This window comes from Botrytis fragariae, assembly GCF_013461495.1.
Source record: "Botrytis fragariae strain BVB16 chromosome Unknown tig00000061, whole genome shotgun sequence".
NCBI classification, from domain to species: Eukaryota; Fungi; Ascomycota; class Leotiomycetes; order Helotiales; family Sclerotiniaceae; genus Botrytis; species Botrytis fragariae.
The window spans coordinates 498,660-524,615 of NW_023500994.1; the positions used below are offsets into that span (position 1 = coordinate 498,660).

The following is a 25,956-nucleotide window of genomic DNA, read 5'->3' on the forward strand; positions in this document are numbered from 1 at the left end:
TTTCGCATCGTATCGCATCGCAAGAAGGAAAAAAGGCAAATAAAAAACAAGCCTCGCACCAAGGAAATTCTCTGTACTATGTTTTGTTCAATTCAAATTCTTTATCTATCCATTCGCCAGGACGAACGAAAAGTAGAAAAGAAAGAAAGTTCGCAAATGTGCTCTTTTTGGAACTTGAGTATGTCCTTGTTTGCAGTTCTCTATGAAAAGGACCTTTGGCTATCAATGGGGAAAGAGCTATTCTCCCATATCGTGCCTTTAGTGTGGGATATATATTTATGATTTAACAACATCCTCGACCTTTCCCTTGACTTCGTGACCGATTTCTGCTGCTTTATCGGTGAGGGATTTGTTCTTTTCGCTGCGTTGATGGAGGAGGATACGGGTGACTTGGACGACACCAACCATGCCGAGGAAGAAGTTGACGGTTGCGAGGCTTTGAGTTTGTTAGTTCTGTGTGCAATAATGGAATGATATTGAATTTGAAGGGCGACGAGAAAAAGTGAACATACAGAACGTTTCTTGGCTTGATGATTAAACACCATCGAGTCCAGATGATACCAGTAGCAGTGAGGGCAGCATTCTGGGTGAGGGAGAGCTTTTCGGCGGGACGAGCAAGATCAGAGACACCGGCTAAGACAAGTGCCCACTGATTGAGAAGTTAGTTATTGATCAACTGCTTTGAAAGGGGGGCTCGGGGCGAGGAAGTGGGTTATGTGCGGGGAGAGTTTTTGAGAGCTTGAAAGTAGTTCATATTTGATAGATGAACAATTGAGGAGAGTGATAGGGAATTTGTATACCTTCATGACAGGAGCCCTATATCAAACATTGTTAGCTTTTGTTCGTTTCTTTGGCAATGTGCTTTGCAATGTGCAACACCCAGTATTTCCAAATCCTATAGTCTCCCCTCTACGTCAAATCCCCCCCATTAAACATATGCCCTCCCCCTGCTTCTGATATACCATTCTCCATATATCGTTTCTCACCGACCATCTCAAATACATTCCAAATCATAGCCCGAAGAAAAATAGCCAAAACCTACCAGAAATGCACAGTCTTCAATCCAATCGGACTATCCCACATTCTCTTGAACCAACTAACTTGCGCAGTGGCAGTGGCAGCAGCAGCCTCTGTACTCTGAAATCTCTTTGTTTGCTTTCCCGCAAAACGAGTTCGTGCAAATGCATTTCTGAATGTGGAGTATTGGCGCGCAGACGAGGAGTTGGAGGTGAAGAAACGAGATGCGGCGCTGCTGGAAGAAGAAGTCGAGGAAACGAATTTGTTGATAGAGGTTGGGTTGAAGCGCAGAGCGCGGGTGAGGGTTGAGGGGACATGATGGTTATGTGTGAGGTGGTGAGGTGGTAAGGTGTGAGGTTGTTGATGGATTGGATTGGGGTATTATGTTTTTGAAGTAGACGGATGGAAATAACTGTTGCTATGCCGGAGTTTAGTATTCGTTATGTATCATTTATCCGTTCAATATATTCCCAAAGCAAGCTTCATTTCTCCTCTTTCTTGTTTGCTTATACTAAAGCTTAGATGAAAAATAAAATTAATGCCAAAAGGCAACTACTTACAAGTAAATCTTTTAATTCTGATTTAAAACCAATCTTCACTTATTAAATCAAACAAATCCAAATATCCAGCTCTCTGGCTCGTCAAACTTTGTTGAACACTTTCTGTTGTGCCTTGGTGTCGGAGTCCGTCCGGAGGGTGGCACGGGTGGCTGGTGAAATTATGCCTGCTCGAGAGCAGTTGTGGCTGGATCCAATGAAAAAACATTGTACGAAGGACATATTTACGGTAACCATTTTGAACTTCAAACGCAATATCAATATCCGGATAGCTTCACGTTGAGCTTGTAATTGCGACGAACCATTGACTTTCCACAACCCGATATTGTGTTGCAACGACAAAAGAACAATATTATAGACAAAAAATTGTTCAGAAAGGAAAGAAAGGATATCTACCAACATGTCGGCCAAATACGCATTCTCGCAGACCTTGAAGGAAGTCAGGTTTTTATTTTGTCAGACCGGCGCTCAAAGTAATGCTACTAGGTATGATTTTCTCTCACATTCTCATGCGCTGCCCATATTTTCACCGCGCAGATTTTCTTTCCTCGCCAGTCTTCCCAGACTATCTGCTAGATTTCTTGCAGTAAAGCTAGATCTGATAAACCCCGCTCTAGATCATTCCTCGCAAGAACATACCCAACGATGAAAAAGCACAACCCAAATACACCAATAATGTTGAGAGAGGCGGCGGGTACACAACCAAAGGTTTACGCAAGATATGAGTTTGGAAGGGAGGTCAGTGAGGATTTGGCTGGTAGGTTGTTTTCGGTTTTTGTGTTGTGTGGTTTACAGTGTGTGGTTTATCGTTTATGGGTATAAGCTTTGGAGGAATTTTCGGTTTGGAGGAAACATTGGAAAGGGCTAGATAGGATGTGGGACGATAGGGTGATTTGACTGGAGTGAGGATGAGAGAAGGAGGGGAAAGATTCGCAGATGGGTATGAGGGGAATTGCAGCGGGCGGAGCGAAATGAAGAGGGGGTGACTACGAGTTTGGGATGCAGATGGGAGCCCAGGACTGGAGAATCGGAAGAAATGAGGGAGAACATGGAATACAGAGACTACAATGCTTAAACATAAGACAAATGCTAACACAACCCCATACAGGACTATCGGATAAAGAAATCGAGGACAAGGTCACAGGATTAGTCCAGCAATAGACAAGAGGTTACGAATGAAGTTACGGGTACAAATCTGTCAAAATCGGAGTCATAAAATGGAAGTCTTCAAATCGACATAGAAGGTGAAAAGGGGTCGTTGTACATATCCCGTGAAGAGAAGATGAAGATAAAGCTTCGAAAGGAGGTGCGATATTAAGCATTATGTTATGAACTCATGATTTTGAGATTTCTTGAGAAGGAAACAATATTTGTGATGTGTGAGGAGTTGCTCTTCGTGGTACGTGGAATGGAATCGGATGAATGAGATATAAGTATATCCCTATTCTATTCTATCCAAATTCAACCCCTCCAGAATGAGTCTCAGAAAGCGACTTATTCTCATATTTTGCTACACTTCCCCCATGTATTTTCTACCTCTCGGAATACCAAACCATTGTGCATCTCCACTGGCCTTTCGCAGCATTTCACATCTCACATCACATACCAAGAGATCACACGTATAGGTAGGTATTCACATAAGACTCTAGGCCGACGCGTCATTCTTAATTCCCCTCTCCGTTCCGAAAATCCACTCATATGACACATACATAGTGAACTTTCAATCTGATATTCATGGTTTTGGCTCGATACAGTATGCATGCATGTACATACCGATATCGCAGCTGGGGGCTCAGTATCGGAGACTGCTCGAAAGGGCAGTCAGCGATGGCTTGTGCTCTATATTCGGAGGCTAAAAATTGTTGAGCTTAACCATTCAGTAACTTTGAAGTATCTGTATCATTCCATCTTACGAATGCATGTGATTGGATTGAGAGAAAGAAAAGCATCATGAGAAGAATCACTAAACAACACTCATATACTTCAGAGTAGAGATCTATATGGTATTCTCCTCTATCCATTTCTATGCAGCCATTCTGACCATCTAATCATCTAATCTATAAATCATGCTCAAATCTCGCTCCCAATCATATATGTGTATGTGCATTAGTGTTTATTAATTCCTCCATTCCATCAAACGTTTACAACTTGCTCAAAACAGCCTCAGCTCCGGAAACAGTAACTTCTCCCTTTCCAGGCTCCTTCTCTGCATATACAATCTTTCCATTGTCGATGATGAGAGCGTAGCGACCGGTACGTTCGCCATCGGTCCAGCCGAGGAGTTTGGAGAAAGCACATTGGTTGTCGGAGAGGAAGAGCTGGATGGAGAAAGATTAGCAAAGTTCTCGAGGGATCAAGAAAGGAAAGAGGGGGTTATGAGAAGAGACGTAGGAGTTAACATACAATATCCTCGTTGTGAATTCCATTTGCCTTGCCCCATGCGCTCATAACGAAAGGATCATTGTAAGCAATGGTAGCGACGACATCGACGCCCTTCTCGCGGAGAGCAGGGAGATTGGCAATGTAGCCTGGTAAATGCGATGCGCTGCAGGTAGGGGTGAATGCACCGGGGAGAGAGAAGATGACGACTTTCTTGTTGGCCCATTCTGTGCATGGTTAGTGAGTGAAAGGAGAGTTGCGGGTGGAAATTTCATGGATCTGCATACCCTTGGATGCGTTGTAGATAATTGGCATTCCGCATGCTTTGATATCTGCGTTCTCGGGGGTCGGTGGGATCCAGCCGAACTTGACGCCCTCTGGGAGGGAGTCACCGAGCTTCAAGGTTGCTTCAGACATTTTGAGATATGGATATATTGAGGGGTTGTTTGTTTGTTTGGAGATGTGATTGCTTGAATGCAAAGGTAAGATGGTATTGTAGAAGATGAGAATAGAAAGAGGAAGGTAGCAACAAGACCGTCTCTCTTCAATATATAAATACTTCTCCCGCAACCCCCTACCTATCCAGGTAGGTACCTGTAACCTGATATCGCACCCGTAGTCGGAGACACATCAATTGATTCATCGCTCCACCCCACCACTAGCTTCCTTCTAGAATATCCCATTTCACCCCACTACAAGCTTGATTCCTCTTTGTGATTGGCTGGTTGATGCAGAAAAGGTATCCATCCATACTTTCGATTTCTCATATTTACTGGGACCTCGATATCGTCCCTTGTCGACCTCATTGCTGGGCTCGCTGGGTTGTCCGGTAGTGACCCTGAGCTAGAACGTGGTTGATTTCAAAGATATGGTGTGTTTACAAATTACATCAGAGTCCAGACTGTTTGCATGATCTACCGAGGCCTATCTGATGCATTTGAATAAAACCCCCAAAATAGATTTCTATCGAAGTTAAAAGCATATCTGATATTTAGTAATGTATATCACACACAATGATAGCATATCACGAGAGAGAATAGTGATTAAACAAAATGGTAATGGATTCGTAGAAGCAAACGTAGTAGATCCGTACTCCATTATGTAATCATACATCTGTATAAGTGCGTCATCTTCATATTTGCAGATTCATAAAACCTATTCTGATAATCCATTAATAATGTACAAAACTTTTTATTGGTTGGAGCTTAGTTGTTCCGGCCGATGACCCTAAATCACTTCAATCCATTACACAACCTTGAATAAGTAGATAAAACAATCGGAAAAGTGATAAATAGAGTGAAGCAATTGAGGGCTATCAGAATCTATAATTACTTTTAGGGTAAGCCCTATTTTAAAAATCCCCATAGTAATTTTTGTTAGGCAAAAACGAAAATTTGAAAGAAACTTTAATATTTTTATTAAAAAAATTATATCTCTATAAAATTTTGTCATATCAAGTATTTATATTGAATATATCATACTTCAAAATATCAAAACTATATCTCTAGTATTTCTAGAGATATAAAAAGTCGCTCTAAGTACCTTTACATACAAAATTTGGTGTAAAGGTACCTGTCCGAGTTCCCCATACGTTATGTTATTATTAAGTAAACTAATTAGATCGATTATTGAGAGTTACAAACATCGAATTATTATTGTTGATGTGTCTTTTATGTTTGAATTGTATGGTGATAGAAGTGATAATTGATGGGATATGTTTATTAACTTATTGTGAGCGGCGGTTCTAGATGGCTAAACCGCGGAATTTACGCCATCACATGTTTGTCACCTTCTCAAATTGATTGTCATTTCGAGTAAGACCTGAGATTTCAGGATGTAGATAAATAGTTGTCGGATTTTGGATGTATCATTTATACATAGTATACGAAGTACATGCGGGAAATCTCACGTCGAAAAGGTATTTGGATATTTCCCGGAATTCGCAATTGGGGGCGGTTCTTGCGGGATTCGGAAGATTTTTGAGTCTGATGAGAATGAAGCCGGGATCTCGGTGATTGAAACGGAAGTATTAATTACATGTCTTAATTGGTTTATGTGAAGTTATTCGCGGATAAGAATGCTGAAGGATTCATGTAGCTTGGAGAAGTATCGATGACAATCATTTGCGGATATGATCTCCCGCAATGACTGTTGAAATGAGTGAGTAGAGATGGCGGTAAAAGAAATAGATATGATTCATGGTTGGCATTCAACAGTAATCAATTGTACATATACTCGTACAAAGAACTTCAACTTTCCCCTCATCTCATCTCATCTGATATTTATATATTTTATCCATCTCCAACAACCAAAGAGATCCATTCTCCCTTTACATCAAACAATGGCAACAACCAAACCACCCGTTCCACCTTTCACCGAGGAAACCGCTCGTATCAAGGTTAAAGCTGCACAGGATGTATGGAATACAAAGTATACACTCACTGTCCCTCTGCCATAGCCGCCATCATACCAACAATAAAACATAGAAATCCCCAGGTAGTAAAAAATGCCTATACCGAAGATTCCATCTGGAGAAACCGCGATACATTCATCCGCGGTCAAGATGAAATCGTCGAATTTCTGAGCAAGAAGTGGGCAAAGGAGAATGGATATAGATTGAGGAAAGAACTATTTGCATTTACGGAAAATAAGGTTTGTTTTCTGGTATCGTATGAAGGGAGTGCTAATGAGATGTGTATAGATAGCAGTACAATTCTGGTATGAGTTTCATGATGAGGATGGTCAGTGGTGGAGATGCTATGGACTTGAGGATTGGACGTTTGCGGAAGATGGGAGAATGAGGAAGAGACAGATGAGTGGGAATGATGTTAAGATTGGACATGAGGAGAGGTGGTTCAAAGAGGGGGTGGATGTTAATGAGGTTGAGATTTCGGAAAAACATTGGTAAAGTGTGGTGTGTGGTTTGTGGTTACACTGTTTGTATGGTGTGCCGAGAAAAAGAGTGTGATCACAATTTACACTCAATGCATAATCGTTTATTCCCCTCACAGTTTTTATTACTGCTCCTCTTTAAGATGTAGTATATTGGTGAATGAATATCAATAATATACTCCAGACATAGTTCCGAGTGCCTAAGGTTCAATGCCAGCATCCAATTTACTTTTACCCCATGCCTCTCATCTTGTCAATTTCATCAATTTGACTTTCCCAGATCTTTCAGCTGTTCAATTTTTGTCTAGGCAGCTTGTATCTGCAACCTATCAACGGTACTGTTAGATACCTACATCATAGAGTGGTCGGTCCACTTGTCCTCAAAGTGGGCTCCCTTCAAATTTAACTGCAAGTTTCTTAATTCTAGCTCAACTCCTCAACGTATATAGTACGCACATACATACATCCATCCCGTCAGTCAAGCTTTGTCAATCTGATCTGGTTCTCCGTCAAACTTGTAAAGTTCCACAAGGAGAGATTAAAGACCCATCGTGAAATTTTAATAAACAAGTTGAAACGCATTGATTGGTCTGTTTGTTCTAAGTAGAATATCAAATTTTGGGTATTTCGCGCCGGGAGCATTCTCGCCTATTAAAACCTTTTGTGGTGACCTCGCTCCCGTTTTCGCTTGTACCTTATTGATCGCTCGGCTTCGCACCGAACCTCTCAAGAAAGTTAGAGGTTTTTCGCGAAGATTGCAAGTTTCTATCCTTTAACAGGGATACAAAATTCATTGGAAGGAAAAACCCGTCAAATTCGGATCTACGCCCTAGTGCCACGTGCCTTGTAGATGATCGCGTCGGGGGTGGAGTACCAAGGTGAGCCTCGATCGTACATCTAGTCAAGGTCGTATTATAGACGAGGAGCGATTCCTACTGGTCATTGGCCAATCGTTAGAGCAGAGAGTCGTATAACGGGAGCCCCGCCCACATATTTGTTGTTGAAACTTGCAAGTAAAGCCTAATCAGGCAATTTGTGGAGCTCTAATCGAGGCAAGAGAAGCTAGGCTTTCCGCACATCCTACATTGACATCTATCCTTACCACGGGCTGTCAATAATCTAACAATATACTCGAAAGTTAGCTTCCATGTATTCAATCTTACAAACGGTTCTCAGAGTAAGAAGGATAATGCTTGCGGTTTGGAACTCGAGCCTGAAGCGACAACCGACCTTCACATGTGTACACTTGCGAAAGGGTAATGGCCTAAGTGGACATCTGCTACTCATGTACTCTATATAAGGAAATCCCAGAAGCAGGATATACATATCAAGATACCGGACTGTCTCTCTTTTTCTTTCTTCCACTGATTTTAACCCCCTTCAATTCACCCACATTGATGTGTAGTTGCTCAGTCATTCTGATACATAGATTGAGTTCAGTCACCATTGTACCTTCCTTTTAAGCTTTGGACACCTTCTATCTTCATATCAACATCTTTCTTACCCTTGATTCTCACGATCTTTCCCTTAATCATTAGCGTTTTATATCCTTTTAACGAATCATTAATTACTTGTTTCACCTCTTCAACCATATAAGTTGGGTACTTCTTGGTACTCATAACTTGCAATCATGTCGGGCCTCATACCTTACCTAGGGGAGGTTTTCTCAAACGTCAACTATCATCGTCCTGAATACAAAAACTCATACTCAAGCTCAGAAAAATCTTCAAGAGACTCCAGTATGGATCTATCTCGGACGCACTCGAAAAGTTCGAGCAAATTCTCTCAAGGCATTCCGGATGCTCTTACATTTGACAAAATTATCAATGGTGGAACATGCCCTGTAAGACCAAGCTCTGTTATATTTCCATGGGCAATTCTGTTTTGACCATTTACTGGACCGACTGTACTTCTTCCGGTCATGAGTGATTACAGTGCCTATATCACTCACACTCCATGCCTCATCACACTGCTGACCACTCATCTTTAGCCCATGACCGTGAGAGAATTCATGAACTATCTCGAGTTCATTGAGCATGCTCCAGAGAATCTTCAATTCTTCCTCTGGTTTCGAGATTACACATCTCGTTTCGAGAAATCGAATCCATCCAATCCCTTCTCGACTCCACCTGCAACAGCCTCTTCAGAACGTCAGGCTTCTGGTTCATCTGAATATCAAAATGATTCAGCAGTTGGCTTTGATGTTGCGGACGATAAGCGGCAAATGGCTACTCGTATAATCAAAACCACGATAAATTCTCCGCCACAAGTTATGGCTCCTTGGGAGACAGGTTTTGACAAAGAAGGAGGATCCTTAATGGAAGTTCGACCAGCAGCACAAGATTCATACCGCTCGATTGCCCAGCAAACTTTCAGTCGTGCTGGTATTCAAATTCCAGGTAATTTGATGAAATCATCTCTTCCGCAAATTGAAGCTTACTCTATTATTAGATATCAATCTACGCTATCGTGATGAGATTGATCGAATAATCGCTATATATATCGCAGATGATGGCTCTCGTCAACTCAATCTATCCTCACGTCAAAGAACTACTCTTCTTGAGCGTCTTTCAACCACAACTCATCCGTCTGCCTTCCAACCCATTGTCGAAACCGTTGAATCTAGCTTGAGACACCAGGCACACCCCAATTTTATCCGTTGGAGTATTTGCAATGGAAACAAACCACGCCAAGTGTTTGCTAAGGGCCTCGGTGCCGCTCTTATTATTTTAGGCTTCCTGTACGCAACTCTTACCACCCTCAGTAATATGTCCCGAGGATGGCGTGCATTTTCGGCATTATTCTGGGTCCTGGGCATTTCTACACTGTATGCAGCATTCAGAGGGATGTGTGTTGTACTCCATGGTCTTCATCATCGCCATCTTCGACCTTGGGAGTTATGGGAGTCTGAGGACTCTGCCATGTATCTGGACGATGCATCGTGTAGCGGCAAGGGCGAAGAGTATCCATGGGTCAAGAAATACGAGAAGAGATTTGTTATTAGAAAAATCTTTGATCGAGAGGTTTGGGTACAGGAGCCGGCATTGAGACAGATACAAGATATAATTTTCCTGCAATCTTTGCTTATCGGTGCCGGTGTGGCTGTCGTTTTGACGGTCATCTTCTTGGCTGTTCCAGAAGGTGGCCTTTTCTGAGCGGGATAGAGAGCAGAGGAATGATGTACAATAAAGAATAGCAGTACACTGAGATGAATCTATGAAACTGGGATGATAAGATGGTGACCTTGGCGTTGTTTGAAATTTGCTGGAGCTACCGGTTTTGTTAATTTGTATTTGGGTGAGATAAGGATCAGAGCTATTTGATAACTGCACTTTAATAAATATTTACGGGACAAGGTAGAATAGGAACTTTACTTTTCATGCGAGTGTTTCTGCACATTATCCTAATATCTACTGCGAATATCCATTCTTCATCACTGAAAGTGGACTGAGATGTATGTGGTGATCCTAAGACTTCAGATGAATATCATCCAGTGTTCAATTTCGACTATAGCATTCAAAATCCGCTTGCTTATGGCCTTCCAGCCCTTGAAAATCAATCGAATTTTTGCAAAGATGATTGGGAGATCAAGTAGTTTTTCGGGATTTTGCAGCAGCAAACATATATTTTCATCTTGCAAATGATGTCGCTCTACAAATACCAATAGGGTTATTTTTCGCTCCCGGATAAACGCATCCCACTTTCGCCGCCTTAAACTTTAACTATCATTTTCAGCCCGCAACATTAAGTAAGCTACCCGAAACAACCATAATTCTCAAAAGCAGCATTAGATCACCCAAAAATCCTCCTACCCACCCTTGAACATACGATACCGAACCCGACGACATCTCCTCTTTACCCCATCAAATGAACCCAATTTCTCATTCACAAGAGGAGATTACATGCACTTACCAGCCAATTCGAATTTCCGCAATTCCCGGACCCTCTTTCCCGCTGATTTCCGCTCGTCTGCACAGCGCCTTCCGCAGCCATACTTCATAAGAGAACATAGCGTGACCTGTCAGTCGGAAAATAAGGTGTAGATCTAACGGGTCTTTGACGCACCTGGAAACAGACGTCAGATTCGACACGTGGACTGTGGGCCACGGTTCGCTTTAGGGCTGTTATCTTACAGTCAGAACAGACGCGGCACGGCCTGGTCTGGGAAGCATGGACACGGATCTGCATGTTCGTTTAGATCGACGTTCTGGACATAGTCGAAGTGGAAATTTTGATGCATCGATCTCTCATACCGCGAGGTCTAGAATCGACTCGAGATCAATTTCTTTTGCGTCGGATTCGCATTTCGTGAATGGCAATGATAATGCCGGTTTTAGAGCATCAGGGCCGGATGTACGAATTTCGAATCAGGAACTGTCTTCCTCGCAATCGTTCCGGAATTCCCAGGATAGTTTGAGTCCTGATGCGAATCATCCAGATGTGGAGGGGGGGATGATGATCAGAAGCAGGGACAGAAGAAAGTTAAAGCTCCAAGATTGTATCATAAGAAATCGAGGAACGGGTGTCAAAGATGTAAGGCAAGACGTGTCAAAGTATGTTTATCTTTTTTGTCGATTAACTTTTCATGCGATTGAATATTGATGTTGGTCCCTGTGCCAAGATATTGTAATCTGATGTTCGCTTGTACCTGAGTACTACTTGACTCGACATATGTACGACGGACGATTCAATGTTTTTAACGTTTTGATATTAATTGTCATATTGCAATTTAATGTTTCGTTATACAATAAGATACAGAGATAGTTCTCTGCTCAGAAACTTTCCTTTGATCTTTCTTCCATCATGGGGTTACCTTTGCATGTACGTAACTGGAAGTCTACTTTTGTTCATGGCGATCTCGGTACACAAGCGTGTTCACTAGATCTCCGCATCCGAGTCATTCATTGCAAATGCTTTGCCATTGCGAGTCCTCGCTAATCAGAATGCAGTGCGATGAAACCAGGCCTATCTGTAATAATTGTATAAGGCATAGGTTAGGATGCGTCTACACAAAACCACCACCGCCACTACCCCCAGCGGCATCATCACCCCAGACCATCAAATCTAACTCCAGTAATCCTTCTACACCGGAACACATCAGCATACATGCTCTAGCTGAAGACCTCAGTAGCGCATCAGTTTCACCTCAAGTAGACCTTTCAATACCACCAGCCCCAAGCCAAGCTTTCAGCGATGACCTTCCTGAGTCTAGTGCTCGTCGAATGCTTGAGTTACGATTACTTCAAACTTACATAATTCACACGTCGCCCACATTCCCCAGTTGTCATAACCCTGAAACATTGAATCTATGGTCTGTGGTGGTCCCAAAACTCGCTTTCGCATCTCCCAACCTTCTCTACGCCATGTTTGCCATCGCCTCTCTACATCTTCACGTGCTCTCACCAAGCGATATGGAGATACAACGAGCACGCCAACACTACCTTTCCTTAGCACTACGACATCATCAAAAAGGAGTCGCGAGCTTGAATCCCAGCACTGCCGATGCAGTAATGTTTGCCTCGATTTTAATTCTTAACGACGCATTTTCCAGTTTACAAGTTCGTTGCATGAAACCATACACACTACCTACGCATTGGTTACAGATGGCTCGAGGGACCGCCTCTGTATTTGCCGTTGCACTAGGTCTAATAAGACATGACCCAAACGCCAAAGCAATGGCACTCCTTCGCACCAAGCCCGCGCTCACCAAACCAGAAGAACGACTCAACCGCCCCGAAATCCACCCTCTCTTCAACGCAATCCTCACCTATCCCTCCCCTCATATCTCTATCTCTCCTCAAAATTACTCTGAAAACGGGGGATATGATCCCTCAATTCCTCCTACGCATCTAACAGCCTACTTGCAAACCCTCTCCTACCTCTCCTCCATCCACCTCAACATCATGCAGCACGAACATCCCATGGCGACCGCTCGCCGCTTCACAGCCTTCGGGCTGCAAGTCCCGAAACTTTTTATAGATTTGGTAGAGGAGAGACAACCGCGTGCACTGGTAATTTTCGCATACTACTTTGCGATGGCAACATGTTTGGTAGAGGGTGGGGGCCCGAGTGATAGTATCACATTGCAGATGAAGAATGGGGAGGATTTGAACTTGGGAAAAACTTTTTGGTGGATGGGAGCGATGGTAAGGAGGGAGATTGGTGGGATTAGTGGAATTTTACCGGGCGGCTGGGAGGGGTTGATGAGTTGGCCGAGGAGAGTTGCGGGTTTAGAGTAGTGGGCTGAAAATGATTGAATTGTATTGAAGAGGAGCTCTGAGAAGCGTGCGGTGTTCGGATGTTTATAGTATATTAGGGAGGGGTCAGTGTTTTTGGCGTAAAAGTGTGGAGCGCACACAGTACATATATTTATATGGGTAACGGTAGGGAGGGACATTTATTGGTATCTGTAATTTTAGCATGTATCTCTTAAGACTCGTTTTGGGTATTATGCCCTATAAAAGCTAGTAAAATCTTGGCTATATGCACACGTACATAACAATTCAGTCCAGTATGATTAACGTATAATGTGGTTGTATCATCATGCATGTTGAGAATATCTCATATCAAAATATCTCAAGTACTGTAGGAAATTCTCGTTTCTTATATTATTGTCTGCTTGGTGATGTCAAATAAAGCTTTGTGGCTATTATCATTTTGACGGCGATGTAAACTTCATGTAGCCTTTCGCGTCTCTTCGAGTTGATGTGCCAGTCCATGGCAATCATGTCAGTAAGCAAGCAGAAAGCGATCGCGGCCAGGTTCAGACATATCAGAATGGCAAGTTCATATCTTGCTTCAACAAGAACGATCTGGAGCTCCTTGAAAAAAAAGTGGTATTCATTTCGTTCCCTCATGATTCTCATCGCAAATCTTAGCCGTAACCCCCCTTAAAAATAAATCAATCCAGATCCGGCACGGGTAAATGATCCAACAACTTTACTTTCATGCCCAAGTCCTTCAAAGCCTTCAAGGCATTCCTATCTCTCAACTCTTCCGTCTCTTTTTCGCTCACTAAAACAAAATCATGTTTCAAGACTTTTGATCCTTCGGGAACTGAATACTTCTTCGCGATCTCAGCGGTTGCGGGTTCGAAATCTACGATCAGTGATTGTTTTACTCCGAATACTGCATCTGATGATTCGTATGGATCGCCTCGGAGATATAGTGCGCTATTTTCTTCTTGTTAGTAGGGAGGTAAGTCCTTAGTGTGGGAAAACGAACGTAATAAGATGATCCCAACCTGGCTTCTCAAACATAAAATGCATATGGGCCGGTCTCCACGGATGTCTCTTCAACAATTTCAAAAGTTGGCCTACGGGTCCATCATGCGGAATGGCATAGGGAACAGGCACGATGGCCTTGAACCAGAATTCTCCATTGGAATCACTTTTCATCACGCATCTTCCATCGGGTCCGTCTCGGATGTCGTGCTGGACATCATAGTGACCTGTGGAATCTGTCTCCCAGATGTCGATTTTGACATCTGAGATAGGTGTCCCGGATACGTCTTTGATAGTGCAGAGAACGATGCAGGGGTCGCCTTGGGGATCGGAACAAATTTTGTCGCCCGATGCCATTACTTCGGCATCGTGGGTGTGGAAGGGACCGAGGACGCTTCCTTCGGTTGAAGAGGCGGGTTTGGGATGGTCGATTGCGTCGACTAGGAGAGATAGTCCGAGGATATCTGATAGAAGGATAAATTCCTACTTGCTTCATTAATTGTATCCTCCCAACTGAATTGTGGGATGAGAATGATATACATACATGTCTAACATCACTAGATATTTGACCAACCCTCACCAAGAAATTCAACGCAGCCATCCATTCTTTAGTACTCAAACGTGTTTCACGGGCAAAATCATGGAGATGCGTAACAAGTCTTTCCATAACATATGTGAGACGTTCATCGCTTCCTTGAGAATTTATCCGGACGGTGTTTTCGGTGATGTTGTCGATGGTAAGATCTTTCATAGGGGGAATGTTTATTTGTGAAGGATCCATGATGAGAGAGATATTAGATGTTTATGTGGTGTAATGATGCCGTGATGATACTTGTATGGGAGTGGAATGAAGTATCTCGAACAGAGAGGGACTGAAGCTTTGGGTGTGGGGTTGATGAGCTTCAAGTTGTAAATCGTGTTTCCTATATAAAATGAAGTAATGATATTGAAACTACTCGAATATTGTAGAAATTCTATCTCCTTTTTATATACACAACATCTCTCAACAAAAGCAATCATAAGCTCAAAATAAAGGTTAACAAATCCTTGATAAGTAATTACAAACAAACACTAGCTAGCACTCGCGTCCCTTTCCGTCACACGCACCCCTCAAACGCGGCAATCATAATCGGACACATCCCCTCCCTTCCTTAGATCTTTCGGATCCCCACCACATACCGTGCTCAGATCCCTAGTGTTGCGGGGAGCTACATAGAAATTCGATTTCAACCAACCAAAACTCTTCTTTTTCATGACTTCTACCCCACGCGAAAATTACTGCAAGTAATCTGAACCCTTACTGTCGTATCTTTTCCCGACGATAATTATATTGATCTGCATGATATAGAGGATGATAGATGATATCAAATGTCGAAAACAGATATGATTGAGAGAAACGAACCATCAGGCGACGAAATTGCAAACGTGGTATTAAATCAATTTGATGGATTGCCCACGAAGAGAAAACCTTTGAACAGGGGAGAAGGGGTTAGGGAATGGGTACCTTTGAGTGGGATTGTCGCTTCTGGTAGGTGAACTTTTGAGGAAGGTTCTTATGTTGTTTCGAAATCTGTTGATTAGAGATTTCTGATCAATATGATGTTATATTGGTACGGTAAGGCTGATTCGAGGTAGGTGAGGATGGATTGACTTGTCTGGCTCTTGCGTGAGTTTTCAATGAAACATGTCATGGAACATTTTCCTCAATCATTTATGCATAAAGATGAGGGCAATGAGAGGCTTACGAGACGTGAAGTCACGTTTTGATTCAACCAACAGCTTCATCTTCCACTGTATAGAGTATCATCACATCACTTTTTTCCATTACTTTCATTCCTAACACCACCCCATTTCAGAACCGGCATGAAATGTCTTCCGCAATCCAAACTTTCCCAAGCACAGGGTAATGTGCTCCACGATTGGCACGCCGAAATTCTCTGTCTCCGCACCCTCAATCACTTCTTACTGCAAGAAATTCTCGCTATCCTTTCTACCCCCTCCATCCCCTCCCAATACCTTCAACAACGCTCTCCCGAAACTATCACCCATGATTCATTCCAACCCTTCGAACTAAAATCCCACATCAAACTCTACATGTATTGTTCCGAAGCGCCCTGCGGCGATGCAAGCATGGAACTCACAATGGCATCTCAAGACGATCCAACGCCGTGGGATTTACCACCTACCAGTACTTCATCCTCAGACAACAAACCCGAACTTCCAGGCCGAGCCAACTTCCAGCTTCTCGGACGCGTACGACGCAAACCATCGCGTCCAGACGCACCTCCCACCCTCTCGAAATCTTGTTCCGATAAACTAGCTACATCTCAATACACATCTATTCTCTCCTCTCTCACCTCCCTCTTTATTTCTCCTCAAAACATGTATCTACATTCTCTCATCCTCCCAGAAACGCAATATAACGAAACAGGCTTCGTGCGCTGTTTCCAGACTCGTTTATCCACTTTACGAAACAAAGAACAAGGAATAAGAGAGAGTGGATATGGGTTTCACGAACTAGGCGTCAAAACCACAGGGAAAGAATTCATATATTCTCGACGATCAGAAACTCACAATGCGAAAACAGAATATGTAAGTAGCAATATATCCACCTCTTGGGTGCGTGGCGATGGGAAAACAGGCGGGGAAACGCTTGTAAATGGGGCCTTGCAGGGAAGAAAACAGTTTGATGTGAAAGGTGCTAGTAGGGTTTGTAGAAGAAGAGGTTGGAAATTGGGACTTGAAGTTTTGGGCGCAATTACGGCAATGCAGATTGGCGGGAAGGAGATTGTGGAGGGGATTAGCAGGGGCTTGGAGGTGGATGAATATAAGAATTTGAAGGAGAGTGATATATTGAGAGAGAGGAGGAGGGCGAAGGAAGAAGTAAGGGAGTGTTTGGGTGGATGGGTGAGGAATGAGGGGGATGATGGGTTTGGAGCTGGGATATCAAAACAGTAAAGACTATGAACATATTGCAACTGAATCTATCAAATCACCAACATGACTATCATCATGATATGTATATTTACCATCTTGATGTTGAGTGTATTGAATTAATTCAAAGTAGTACGTGAACTCCGCCTGGGTATATATACCATCATGTCCTGAAGTCCAAAGCCTTCGAACGCCCAGCCAGTACGTGTTTTAATATCTCCTATTTCTCCCTTCAATGCAAATATGCTAAAACTCCTTGATAACGATATCCATCCCATGCGCCTGGAGAGAAGCCACGAGCCGAAGCATAGTAGAGTAATGGAACAATTGCAATTCAAGTTTCAGAAAAGCTGCTCCACCGTATTCTCAGCATTGTAATCCTTAGTAGCTTCTCTTGTTTCTGCGTCCTCAATAATAGATGCCTCTTGTTTACTCAACCTGGCAAGTTCCTCCGTCAAAGTCTTTGTTGAATAGGCGTATTGCTCTGCATGGTTACCACGCCAGCCATAGTGTTTGCATTTCTTGAGAGGCTTGATACACAGATTCTTTAGTTCGTCAGGTATATCTCCCGTATCCGGGATGACCTGACCAGGATATGGAGTAGTTTCACCAAGATGCTTTGTTTCCTCGGTACGAGGACCAAGAATACCAGTAGCGAGATAACCTTTGCCCTCTTCGCTTGCACACCAAGCACCAAACTCATACTCATTGAGCGCGAGTCGATTATCGTACCCACAAATCTCCTTGACCTCGACATCTGGATGTTCTTGTGCGATCTTAGCACGTCGGTTCATCATAATCAAAAGTTTTTGGGCCATTTTGAAACCTTCAATGCGTTTTTCAATGACTGTACGTCCAGCCTTAATCTTTTTTATAGTAGATTCTTCTTCGGGAAGCAGATAGTTGAGACCTAGTGGTTGACTTGGGTCGTGTCCTTCAGGTATTGGCAACTTAGGCCTTGAGCCAAGCGCATGGAAATCAGCTGCTGTCTTACATGAAGTCAACAACGCTCCAAATTCTTCCTCATTCAATGCACCACCTATAGTACGTTTTTTATTAGAGCGCAACTTTGCGGCAACAAATTCCCAAAAAGCAGTTGCGTGCTCGTCGCTGCAATACTTACTAGGCGGCTCGTCCATAACACGAGCAGCCTTCCGACATCCATCAACGTTATGGTACCTGCAAATTCGCTTCCATGTAGTGAATTCGGTTTCGGAGCTGCAGTTTGGACAAATGAACCGATCGAGCAAATTTTTCGCGTCCTCGACATCAACGTCGATACATGAGCAATGGTACCAGTCCTGGCAACCTCCATCACAAAATATCATCATACGGTGATCATCAGGACCGCGACATATACAGTATTCACCACCATCGTTGCTGCCATCATCATCGGACGGGCCACTTCTTCCCCCAGGAGTGGCGCTATTACGTTGCGATCTAGCATCTGTAGGGCCTGTGCAAATGTATTAATTAGTATGTTCAAGTGTCATGTTTGTACTTGCGCTGGTGGGAACTGTACCTTCGGGCTTGGCTGCTTTGGGTTGAAATTTCTTAAAAGGAGCGACGGCGCTCTTCTTCTTTAGCATCGGTCCCTTCTCCGACTTTATCTGTGATGGTACAGGACTGCTATGCTTAGGAGCGGATGGCCCAGGAGATCCTTGACTAGAGGATGGCAGTGCCTTTCGAGCACGGCCTTCACTCTTGATCTGTTCGGAGATACTTAATGGTATTCTATCATTGAAGCTTGGCGTACCATCTCTTGAGCTTGTAGATGGAGCTTTTGGCATTCGGGGCGGTGGCTTGGGCTTTGGCATTCTTTTAGGAGCAGGTGCTATGCCAGCAGCCAAATCTGCCGCGGCCTCCGCTTCCTTCTCGTCCCTTTCCTTTAAGATTCTGAGTGCCAATTGATAAGTTTCACCGGTCAGTCTGATCTTTCTGGATTCAGACGCATTCTTTTTGGCTCTGTTGTAAAATCGAGAATCTGCGGCAACGTAGATCTTATTCCATCTATCATCATCTACACCGGGAGGTGTCGGCTTCGCCTCAGGATATTTATATCTGTAACCAGGAGCGTTGTTTGATATTTTGGATTTGGTAGCAGAAGGTTTAGGTTTGGGGGGGTCTGGAGCAGCCGTCTGGGCTTCTGTTTGCTCCTCTGTTTGTTCTTCAAGCAAATCTTCAACAACTGAAGCTTCATTTGAGGCTTCGACTAGTTCCTCAACTGGAACCTTGTTTGAAGTTTCGGTATCCATTAACTATAAAATATGTCAATTCAAGCAGGAACATTTGGCGCAAATCTGAAGGTCAACACCGCGCAAGGCTCTACCAAGAGAGCTTGAGTTCAAAGAAAAGAATGGCTTACCTCGACTTCAACAACAACCTGAGGCGTCTCGATACGAGAATCAATATCCATTGAATCCATGATTGTCTTTCTTTGATGTCTTCTTTGGTCTATGATTAATGAATTCGACTTCAAACTGATAATTGAAGTAGTATTGGAGCAATCGGTGAGATAAAATGCGATTCAAGGCTGACAAAGCTCGGACCAAATTTCATGGGGCTTCATCAGCCTTGTCTATGATATCACATGGGATCTAGGTGCCTTTTCCTGTGGTATGATGTCCAGCAACAGAGCCCAGACATCATGTCCTTTCCGATCGCACTGGACGGTGACATACATAGTATCATGTATTAGCCTATAGGACTCTGACCAAGACCAACTGTTGTACTACATTATACCATTTAAGCCCTACAAGGAAAGTGGTCAAATGAGCAAGCCATGATCAGATATTCCATTGCATCAATTCTATCACGTTGACCTTTGAGTTTCTGAACTGACAGATAGATTACAGATTCTCTCATAGTGAAAGCTTCACTAGATGCTTGTCAGCTTCTCTTTCCTCTTTTCGAGGAGAGGGTGGGTGGATTCTGGGACGAAGGCTCATTGACAGAAAGTTCTCAGCTATAGCCTTCATTGCCAGAACCTGCCCCTTAACCAGACAGCTTCTTGGTTACAAAATATCAATCTCATTGCCAGTTGTTCTCAGTATACATATGCCTGGACATTTTTTTATACGAACAATATCTATAGACCATTATCTTTACCTGCTTAAGAATTGGAACTCGGAGCCCGCTGCCGAAATAGTGGTTAAAAATCCAAACACGAGAGCCAGCCAAACTCACTTCTATCGTTCTGTCTATGGAAAGCTATTGTTCCAAATATGAGAATTTTTACTGTCTCAAAATGAGTCAATGTCCTGTCGCAAAATTTTCCGCTTCGTTCAATATTGTCTTGTATTGGACTACACTAGGTTCTTTTCAAGCATCAAAGTTAAGAAACATCAGTACCCACAACAGTTCGTTGGAGGTATGAACTTGCTAGTAGCCCGAAATAGATCAATTTTTGGTTGTTTGGTTGAGACATGTATCACAGGATGTAGGCTCGAGAAGTTGTTGATGCATAGTATTGTTGTAACTTGACAGCACATGTTCATTAATTAAGCGATTGAAGTTGAGTATTATTTTGAGCGGATAGCAGAGTTAATACTTGGCAAGTGGACGGGCGGTGACTGTTCATGCTTTTTCTCGTGTAGGTCTAGATGTGGGAACCGCAAAATGTATGCGCCACCATGATTATCCTCCTACAGATCATGAAAATAGTGATGACACGCTGCCATCCACTTTAACCTTCACTCGCAGACGCCTATTCAGTCGCTACAGTCTCCACAACAGAAATGCGATTATAATATCTCTTAGGCAGCTCATCTTGCACATTTTGGGAGAGTCGGCTTGACAAGGACATGCAAAGGGTAGAAGAGACGAGCTCAGGGAGATTCACATCAAGCATGTCATTTAGTAAACCTTTCTTCGACTAAATCATCACTCTCCACATTGTGATTGACAGCCCAAAAGAAGCCTGCTTGGGTTGTTGAGACCATGTCTATTTACCCGGCGGAAATATATGTACGAAACACGTAGGTACTGGTAACTTTTCATTATCAACATCAAACGACCACCTGCATCGACATACGTGTAAATTAGCTGCATGCTCCGGAAACGGTTTAAACTTAAGCCGTGATTTGTGGCCTGCAGATCCCAATACTTACGCCGATCCGTAATGGAGACAGAGGGGCCACTAAATGAATATGAAAGGAATGTTGGGGACGAGAGGGGAAGGATGGTTTGAAGATCTAGAAAGGGAAAGAGTCTCTTCGCTTGATCAAGGAGCTGGAGTATGCGTGCATTGAGGAAGAAGATCGAGGGACACTTTAATTACAAGTTCCACACAGCACCGCTTACATATATCTGATTCAAAAAAAGGCTGACCTTCTACAGCATACCTTTAACGGTTCTTATTCTCAAGCGTTGTGATTGCCCTGCCCATCAAGATCGACAACGTGAATCTAGAATTCTCAGAGACGCGCATTTTCTCCTCCTGCATACTCATGACTTAATCAACAAAGCTTGATATAGTGCAATATCGATTGCGCCGTTTCAATCTACATCATCGCCCCTCTGAGCACTCTCCAGAATATTTTATTTCTCAGAAGCAGACGAGCTCAAACGAATTACTTTCTTATCTGGTTACTATCATTCATCCCTCTTATGGCCCTAGTCGTTATCTCAGTTGTTTCGAATAATGCTCAGCATAATGCTTGTGTAGTTTCCCCCTTTGAGCGATTGCTGCACTTTAACACGTTTGTTCTATTGCAGGTCATCGTGGTCATCCTCAACGCTGAACACATCTCGCGTTATCTTTGGTCTAGATTGACTGTCATTTGCTCCTTTGGGATTTTTGACCCACTAAATAAAATCATGCAGCTTGGAACAGAGCTCGTCAAATATCAGTTCATTGATTAAGCGTCTGGCTTGTGTTCGAATTTGGATTTTACAGCTTCATGAAGTACACAAAGTCAGAAAACCGCAATGGACCTTGCTCGTTGTCAACCTTTCAAATCCTCAATTAGTGAATCGAGCAATAGATTTTGATGTATTATATAGACATCCTAGACATGTCATACATGAAGCTAGGGGTACCGGCGTCGATTATCATGGTCATGAGAAGCGAAGCTCAAAAATTGCCAGCTTTGGCTCGCAACAGATTTAATCAAACCTATCGAAGCCTCCTATATCTAAGATCAATTAGTATCACCTGCCATCATGAAATTTTGATTCGTTGACGTAAATACTTTCCATCGCCTGAAAAGCCAAGATTTTCTGTCGTATTACTACTCGATGACAAAAAGCATGCGGCAAACCTCGGCAAAATCTTTCCTCTTAGTAGCGGGATAAGATTATGAACAAGACTTATTGATACCTCTTGACAGTATAATATCATGCTGGCGATTTAAATAATGTCGAATTGAATCAATTGTACATTAAATCTGACTACTCCGTTTTACAGCAAGATTGAAGGGAATCATCACATCTAGATCGCCTAACAAGATCTTACTTACATGGCAATCACCCGGTGAGCCGACTTTCTGAGCTGTCCGCCACCATGGACAAGGTATTTTGCTTCATCACAAAAATGTCAACAAGGATGGCTTCGTGGTATCAGAATGATTCAGAAAGGAGGAAGATTCTCGAAGACGAAGCATTGAAACTCACAAAATTGCAGAATATGACGTATACCCCTGGCCAACATTTACATAGAATTCCTATTCGATCTCAATATCCATTCATTCCCACATCATCTCCAATTATTGGGCAAGCATAAAACCCAAGAAAACAATTTTCCAGAAAACTCCCGGAGATTCTTTCCTAGTACATGATTATATCCTCAATTAAGCATACCGTATTCACCAACCAGGGCATCCGAGACATTTTTCCCAGAAAAGCATATTATCTCATCTCGGTAAAGGCTACCGTGATCTTCTTCGACAAATGCACATCCTCCGGGGCATTTCACTCGTCATTTGGGAATAATGTGGCTGGGGGAGATAGGTCCTGAAAAAGAAGCTTGGGTAGATTTAAGTACCTGGGACATGTCAAAACATCGTACGATGATTCACGGATAATGTCTCGACTTGAAAGCTCGTTTATCATATGTAGTGTTACATTCGAAGGAGTGGAATCTTGGGGTATTAGGCGGGATTCGAGGGTGCGCGTGGGGGTCGGTATGATATATATTGCTATGGTTTTGTTTGGGCTATTGGAGGAAGTATTCGGGTGAGTTAAAGTGTCGGGGAAATTGAGGTATTTCGGATTGTTAATGGGCCACGGTTCACCCGATATCTTTTGCCTTTGCACAATTTTGAAATTTATCATTTGATAGCATATGTAAATTATACGTAGCAACGAGGTATCCCGGATTATTGCCAGTGCATGATGAGAGCATGGGATGAAAAATGGAGCCAGGACCCAGATCGATTGCGAACTTAATTTTACCCGCAAAAACCAGGGTTGAGCATCTACGGAGTTTAGAAAATTGACAGGATACCGGGTCCTCCTCTTTTTCCCATGTCCATTGATTCATAATTCTTCACCGTTTTGCGTGCAGGACGCTTGTTGACGAGTCAGTGCCCAGAGGTGCTGGCAGATCTTAGACCTCTGTGCGGGTTCTGAAACATATATTGCCAGAACGACAGGTAAACGTCCGTTAGACACCAGTAGTGTGGTGGGTTCTAATAGCGGTGACTTGATTCACGTTAAAAATGTTTACAGAGGTAGTTGCCGTCACTAGAGCGAGATACTAGTTAGTATCTTAATTCTCCCCAATATACCATAAACAAATTTCCGCAAGCACAAGTCTATACTACGTATAGTTAATGAATAAGATCCATCTTAATGCTCCATTCGGTAGTACCTGAACATCAATTAATATCGACATATTATTCCAAGAAGAAAATAAACCTAATCCCCGAAGCTTATCCCTCGCCCATTAAAAAATTCCACGTGGTGAAATTAGTGTTTCCGTTCTTCTCCCGCGATGCTTGCAAACACGTCGAATTGCTTTGGGAAGTACTTCCTGGACTTTTAATTTATGTTGATATTTGATATCATCAAAGAGGGAATACAATATTAAAGTTTGGGCATGTACTCCGTGCGTGTATTGATCAATTCAGACACGTTGTAGGGCTTAGATGAGTGTCAATGGGCTTGGCGGGTGGTTTGACCCCTTACATCCCCACCTATAGTACCTTTTCAATAACGACTAAATTATCTAGGTATCAGTATATTAAGCATTTTATACGATTTGTCAACAAAAATTGGCAATACCGAAGGATTAAATATCTTCTAGAGTACAGGAGATGGAATCGATGAATATATTGCGTGGCCTATCAAATCTCCGATGGATGTCAATATTGAAGAAAGTTCCAATGCATTCCCCTTCTGGGATCGAGAGATTTGGATCATGCTGGAATCGGGAATGAATCATGAATTGGGCTATATCTGAGAGCTGTTATTGCCGATACAGAGGTACGGTTGCTGCGTTCGGGTATGGGACCAGAGATGAAGATTACGGGGCGTCGATGGAGAGAATCTTAAACGTCGATTATCAGTGCCAATGTGTGGGTAAGCAACATGGCTTGACACGACTTTGACACGACCTCAGTGGGTATAGTTCGCGATGGGTAGCTTGTCGATAGCTCTAAGCGATGTGTTTGAGGGATAGGATGTGCAATCGTACATACTTGTCTTGACTCTTCAGTAATAAAAACCCGACATGTGTACAGGCCTTGTGGCAAGGGGTCAGGCGGATAGGAGTTAAAAAGTGAATCAAAGTGCTATGTGAGAGTGGATCGCGGGGAATTCCTTGAATTGGGAGGGTGGGTAGTGGATTCAGGGCGTTGGTGATGAAGTTTAGTTGTGTGTGACGGTTTGGCATCTCGCTGTAGTGTGTTTATAGCGTCTGAGGGCTTGAGAACGGAAGGGACAGGCCTTGTTGGTGTGAGTCTTTTCTTTGCGGTAAAGCTCTGCGGCGAGTAAGTGGTATTGAGTTCCCGGAAACGGCGGGAATTTCTGAATTTTGAAAACACTCTGTTGTATACCCTCGCTTGCATACTTCCTGCACAGTGGAGCGAATACGCAAACTGGAGCAAATGCTACTCTAGGTCCCGGATCTTGAATTCACGAGCCCACAGGTAGGTATCTGCTATTTGCAAATCCTGAATATGCACTTTTCGGGATTTAGATTTCGTCACTGTTAACTTCAACCACACACATTGTAAAATAGAGTTGATGTCCCAGTCAGGCTTGTAGCTCGGCTGTTCACTCAAGTGACCAAAGTTAGAACTTGATTTGCTTCCCAGGTTCCCCTCACATGCGCCGAAACTCTTTTACCGCACTATTGAACTTTGATATGTACGGTCAAGGACTGATGTCAATCTCTGAATCAGAAATCCTCTAAATCGTAGATCATCGTCTAGAGTACGTATCTGTCAATCTTATTAGTGTTAACTTACTTTTCCCGCGAAGTTCCCGGTCGCAGATAATTCGAACCTTAACGGTTCTCAATGCACAATGACCAGTGTGGCATTCGGACAGAGTAAATAACTTTACTAGAGATGTTCCTCTGACTCCATACATGATTACTAAAGCCGACAGGTAGAAATACGAAGGGAGAAGCAGGCACCGTGGCAAGAGAATCACAAAGAAGTGGGTAAATGATTCCCGCAACGGCGCAATTTGATTGCCATTGATGGCCATAGCCACCGTTGATAGTGGGCGGACGGTCCCAGGATGCAGTAGATCGGATCTTCTTGCACTTTGGGTCATTGAGGTCTACTGTGGATTAAAGTCTAGGTTCTTTCGTTCAAATGCCGTAGTAAGTTGCAACGTTTCTTGCAAAGATGGAAGAGTGGAGAGGAAGTGGAGTGTGATGCTCCTTTTTCTTTCTTATTATTTGAATTTTTTTCATGTAGAGAGGATGGGAGTGGATCTGATGAAAGCTACTTTCGAGACATCTGCGATAGACTTGAGTGCCAGACGTTGCGCACAGGATGTAT

General features: G+C 43.0%; 9 protein-coding genes across 9 annotated transcripts; 5 read left to right on the forward strand and 4 right to left on the reverse strand.

Annotated features, from left to right (window-relative positions):
• Positions 1-276: 276 nt before the first annotated feature.
• Positions 277-1,334, reverse strand: Bfra_008270 (putative upf0041 domain protein; the record flags this gene model as incomplete). Its single annotated transcript, XM_037338633.1, has 4 exons — positions 277-436; positions 513-649; positions 1,054-1,252; positions 1,276-1,334. The coding sequence occupies 4 exons, from the start codon at positions 1,332-1,334 to the stop codon at positions 277-279; spliced, it is 555 nt and encodes a 184-aa protein (XP_037191939.1).
• A 640-nt stretch (positions 1,335-1,974) lies between these two features.
• Bfra_008271 (putative nadh-ubiquinone oxidoreductase 105 kda subunit protein) lies at positions 1,975-2,735 on the forward strand (the record flags this gene model as incomplete). Its single annotated transcript, XM_037338634.1, has 3 exons — positions 1,975-2,060; positions 2,162-2,331; positions 2,683-2,735. 3 exons carry the CDS (start codon positions 1,975-1,977, stop codon positions 2,733-2,735), a joined length of 309 nt encoding a protein of 102 aa, XP_037191940.1.
• Positions 2,736-3,570: 835 nt separating this feature from the next.
• On the reverse strand, positions 3,571-4,434 carry Bfra_008272 (putative peroxisomal matrix protein). The gene is made up of 3 exons (XM_037338635.1): positions 4,241-4,434; positions 3,978-4,180; positions 3,571-3,892 (listed from the first exon to the last, which is right to left on the reverse strand). The coding sequence occupies exons 1-3, from the start codon at positions 4,368-4,370 to the stop codon at positions 3,716-3,718; spliced, it is 510 nt and encodes a 169-aa protein (XP_037191941.1). The 5' UTR covers positions 4,371-4,434; the 3' UTR covers positions 3,571-3,715.
• Positions 4,435-6,294: 1,860 nt separating this feature from the next.
• Bfra_008273 (putative response regulator receiver domain-containing protein) lies at positions 6,295-6,861 on the forward strand (the record flags this gene model as incomplete). The annotated part of the gene is made up of 3 exons (XM_037338636.1): positions 6,295-6,383; positions 6,440-6,605; positions 6,655-6,861. 3 exons carry the CDS (start codon positions 6,295-6,297, stop codon positions 6,859-6,861), a joined length of 462 nt encoding a protein of 153 aa, XP_037191942.1.
• A 1,614-nt stretch (positions 6,862-8,475) lies between these two features.
• On the forward strand, positions 8,476-10,000 carry Bfra_008274 (putative regulator of g protein; the record flags this gene model as incomplete). Its single annotated transcript, XM_037338637.1, has 3 exons — positions 8,476-8,688; positions 8,836-9,244; positions 9,297-10,000. 3 exons carry the CDS (start codon positions 8,476-8,478, stop codon positions 9,998-10,000), a joined length of 1,326 nt encoding a protein of 441 aa, XP_037191943.1.
• Positions 10,001-11,015: 1,015 nt separating this feature from the next.
• Bfra_008275 (putative c6 transcription protein) lies at positions 11,016-13,084 on the forward strand (the record flags this gene model as incomplete). The annotated part of the gene is made up of 2 exons (XM_037338638.1): positions 11,016-11,378; positions 11,795-13,084. 2 exons carry the CDS (start codon positions 11,016-11,018, stop codon positions 13,082-13,084), a joined length of 1,653 nt encoding a protein of 550 aa, XP_037191944.1.
• Positions 13,085-13,746: 662 nt separating this feature from the next.
• On the reverse strand, positions 13,747-14,849 carry Bfra_008276 (putative catechol dioxygenase protein; the record flags this gene model as incomplete). Its single annotated transcript, XM_037338639.1, has 3 exons — positions 13,747-14,017; positions 14,070-14,551; positions 14,613-14,849. 3 exons carry the CDS (start codon positions 14,847-14,849, stop codon positions 13,747-13,749), a joined length of 990 nt encoding a protein of 329 aa, XP_037191945.1.
• A 587-nt stretch (positions 14,850-15,436) lies between these two features.
• Positions 15,437-17,026, forward strand: Bfra_008277 (putative trna-specific adenosine deaminase protein; the record flags this gene model as incomplete). Its single annotated transcript, XM_037338640.1, has 2 exons — positions 15,437-15,600; positions 15,925-17,026. The coding sequence occupies 2 exons, from the start codon at positions 15,437-15,439 to the stop codon at positions 17,024-17,026; spliced, it is 1,266 nt and encodes a 421-aa protein (XP_037191946.1).
• A 317-nt stretch (positions 17,027-17,343) lies between these two features.
• Positions 17,344-19,427, reverse strand: Bfra_008278 (putative phd transcription protein; the record flags this gene model as incomplete). The annotated part of the gene is made up of 3 exons (XM_037338641.1): positions 17,344-18,458; positions 18,525-19,260; positions 19,368-19,427. The coding sequence occupies 3 exons, from the start codon at positions 19,425-19,427 to the stop codon at positions 17,344-17,346; spliced, it is 1,911 nt and encodes a 636-aa protein (XP_037191947.1).
• Between the last annotated feature and the right edge of the window lie 6,529 nt (positions 19,428-25,956).